Source organism: Protobothrops mucrosquamatus, unplaced genomic scaffold (genome assembly GCF_001527695.2).
Source record: "Protobothrops mucrosquamatus isolate PMUCROS unplaced genomic scaffold, P.Mucros_1.0 scaffold235, whole genome shotgun sequence".
Lineage (NCBI taxonomy): Eukaryota > Metazoa > Chordata > Lepidosauria > Squamata > Viperidae > Protobothrops > Protobothrops mucrosquamatus.
Window position 1 is genome coordinate 1,517,902 of NW_015386586.1, and position 2,014 is coordinate 1,519,915.

The 2,014-nt window shown below is 46.3% G+C and overlaps 1 protein-coding gene across 1 annotated transcript in view; it reads right to left on the reverse strand.

Annotated features, from left to right (window-relative positions):
- The window catches only part of LOC107286020 (cathelicidin-6), a 5,194-nt gene extending 4,133 nt beyond the window's left edge, over positions 1 to 1,061 (reverse strand). The window contains exons 1-2 of the mRNA XM_015814305.1: positions 856 to 1,061; positions 188 to 295 (exon numbers count right to left, since the gene is read on the reverse strand). Coding sequence (XP_015669791.1) covers positions 188 to 295; positions 856 to 1,044 — 297 coding nt within the window. The 5' untranslated portion in view covers positions 1,045 to 1,061. The remainder of the gene's footprint in view (positions 1 to 187; positions 296 to 855) is intronic.
- Positions 1,062 to 2,014: the final 953 nt, after the last annotated feature.

Genomic DNA, 2,014 nt, shown 5'->3' on the forward strand with positions numbered 1-2,014 from the left:
GAGAGGGGGGGTGTCTTTTTTTTCGCCCCCCCCAACGTGATCTTCTTGAGCTACAATGAAAAAAAAGTAGCAATGAAAGAGGAAGCTTAATTTTTTTTCAGAATTGTGCAAGAGAGTTTTTGTGTTGAATTGTTCATTTTGTGGTTGCCGGTTGGAGGGCTGGAGAAAAAGGAGAGACCACACTCACCCCGTTTTCCTTAAAGTCACAGTCGTCCAGGTTCAAACCCCGAGAATTCGGGCACGTGGTCTCCTTCAAGATCAATTCCAGCTTCTGAAGATCTGGATTCGAGGGTGCCTAGAGACAGACGACCCCAGCAGATTAAAAAAACAAACAAACAAACAGAAACAGTCCTCGCTTAGCGACGCCTCGCTTAGTGACTGTTCCAAATTACGACCGACCTCCCCAGAGCTACTTCTGACGCGTTTCCTAAGTTCCGACAGATAGTCACACCTCGCACCGCGCAGTCCTGAGATTGCATCTGGGGTTGCTTGGGAACCGGGCTCGCCTTTACGACAGTTGCCGTCACTGGACTGTGTCGTGTGTGTGTGTGTGTGTGTGTGTGATTTCCGGGCAAATTGGACTCGTTTAACGACCGTGGCATTCGCTTAATGGCCGCTGCACACACACACACACACACACACACACACACACACACACAAAAGCAAAACCCACTTCATCACCTTCCCCCACAACAGAGCTCAAGTGACTCACTTAACAACCCTCCCCCCCCACAGACACACCCCGAGCTCCATTATGGTTGTAAGTCAAGGACTGTCTATAAATTTCAGCAACCCAGGGCAGAAAATTTTGCGTGTGTGTGTGTGGCCCAATTTAACGAGGATTCCGACACTTACCCCGTCAGGCTGAGATTTGACTTGCAACAGCCGGAAGGCCGAATCTAGTCCCGAGTTCGAATTATACCGCTCAACAGCCGAGGAAAGAGCATCACGGTCCCCGCGGGACTCCCCCTCGGCAGTCCAACCGGGGGTGCTCAGCGCCAGGCCGAGGAGGATCAGCAGGGCCCTGCCCTGTCCGGTCTGCATGGTGGAGACCTCAGATTGCGGCAAATGATTATCGGCGACTTTCCCCTTCCTTTTTATGGGCCGGCCCGGCCAGCGGTTCCCGGATCGGATAGCTTTGTGATTGGCTGACTCAGCTAAAAAAAAAAAAAAGCTCAGGGTGGATTTCCAGAAAGGGGTCTTTGCTGAGAGGTCGAGCAGGGGACAGATCACGGGGAGGGGAGGCAGGCAAGGGGGGGGGAAAGAGGAAGAGAAGGAGGTGATAGACTTCTGCTTTTTTAGGGGCGGCTGAGAAGGTCTGGAACGAAGCAAAGGGGAAGGGAAGCGGCTTTGGGGATGCAGACCTCTGTGGTTCCCATATCACAGGTCTGGTTTTCTTTTTCTTTCTTTCTTTCTTTCTTTCTTTCTTTCTTTCTTTCTTTCTTTCTTTCTTTCCCTTTCCTTCTCTCTTTCTTTTTCTCTTTCCTTCTTTCTTTGTTTCTGTTTCCTTCCTTCCTTTCTGACTCTTTTCTTCCCCTTCCCTTCCCTTCCCCTTCCCTTTCTTTCTTTTTTTCTTTCTTTCTTTCTTTCTTTCTTTCTTTCTTTCTTTCTTTCTTTCTTTCTCTTTTTCTTTCTTTCTTTCCTCTCTGTTTCTTTCTCTCTTTTTCTGGTCTATCTCTCTTTCCCTTTCCTTCTCTTTCTTTTTCTCTCTCTTTCCTTCTTTCTTTGTTTCTGTTTCCTTCCTTCCTTTCTGACTCTTTTCTTCCCTTTCCCTTCTCTTTCTTTCTTTCTTTCTTTCTTTCTTTCTTTCTTTCTTTTTCTTTCTTTCTTTCTTTCCTGTTTTTTTCTCTTTCTAATTTCTCTTTCTTTCTTTCTTTCTTTCCTGTTTCTTTCTCTCTTTCTGTTCTTTCCTGTTTCTTTCTCTCTTTCTGTTCTTTCTTTTTCTTTCCCTTCTCTTTCTTTTTCTTTTTCTTTTTCTTTTTCTCTTTCCTTCTTTCTTTCTTTCCTTCCTTCC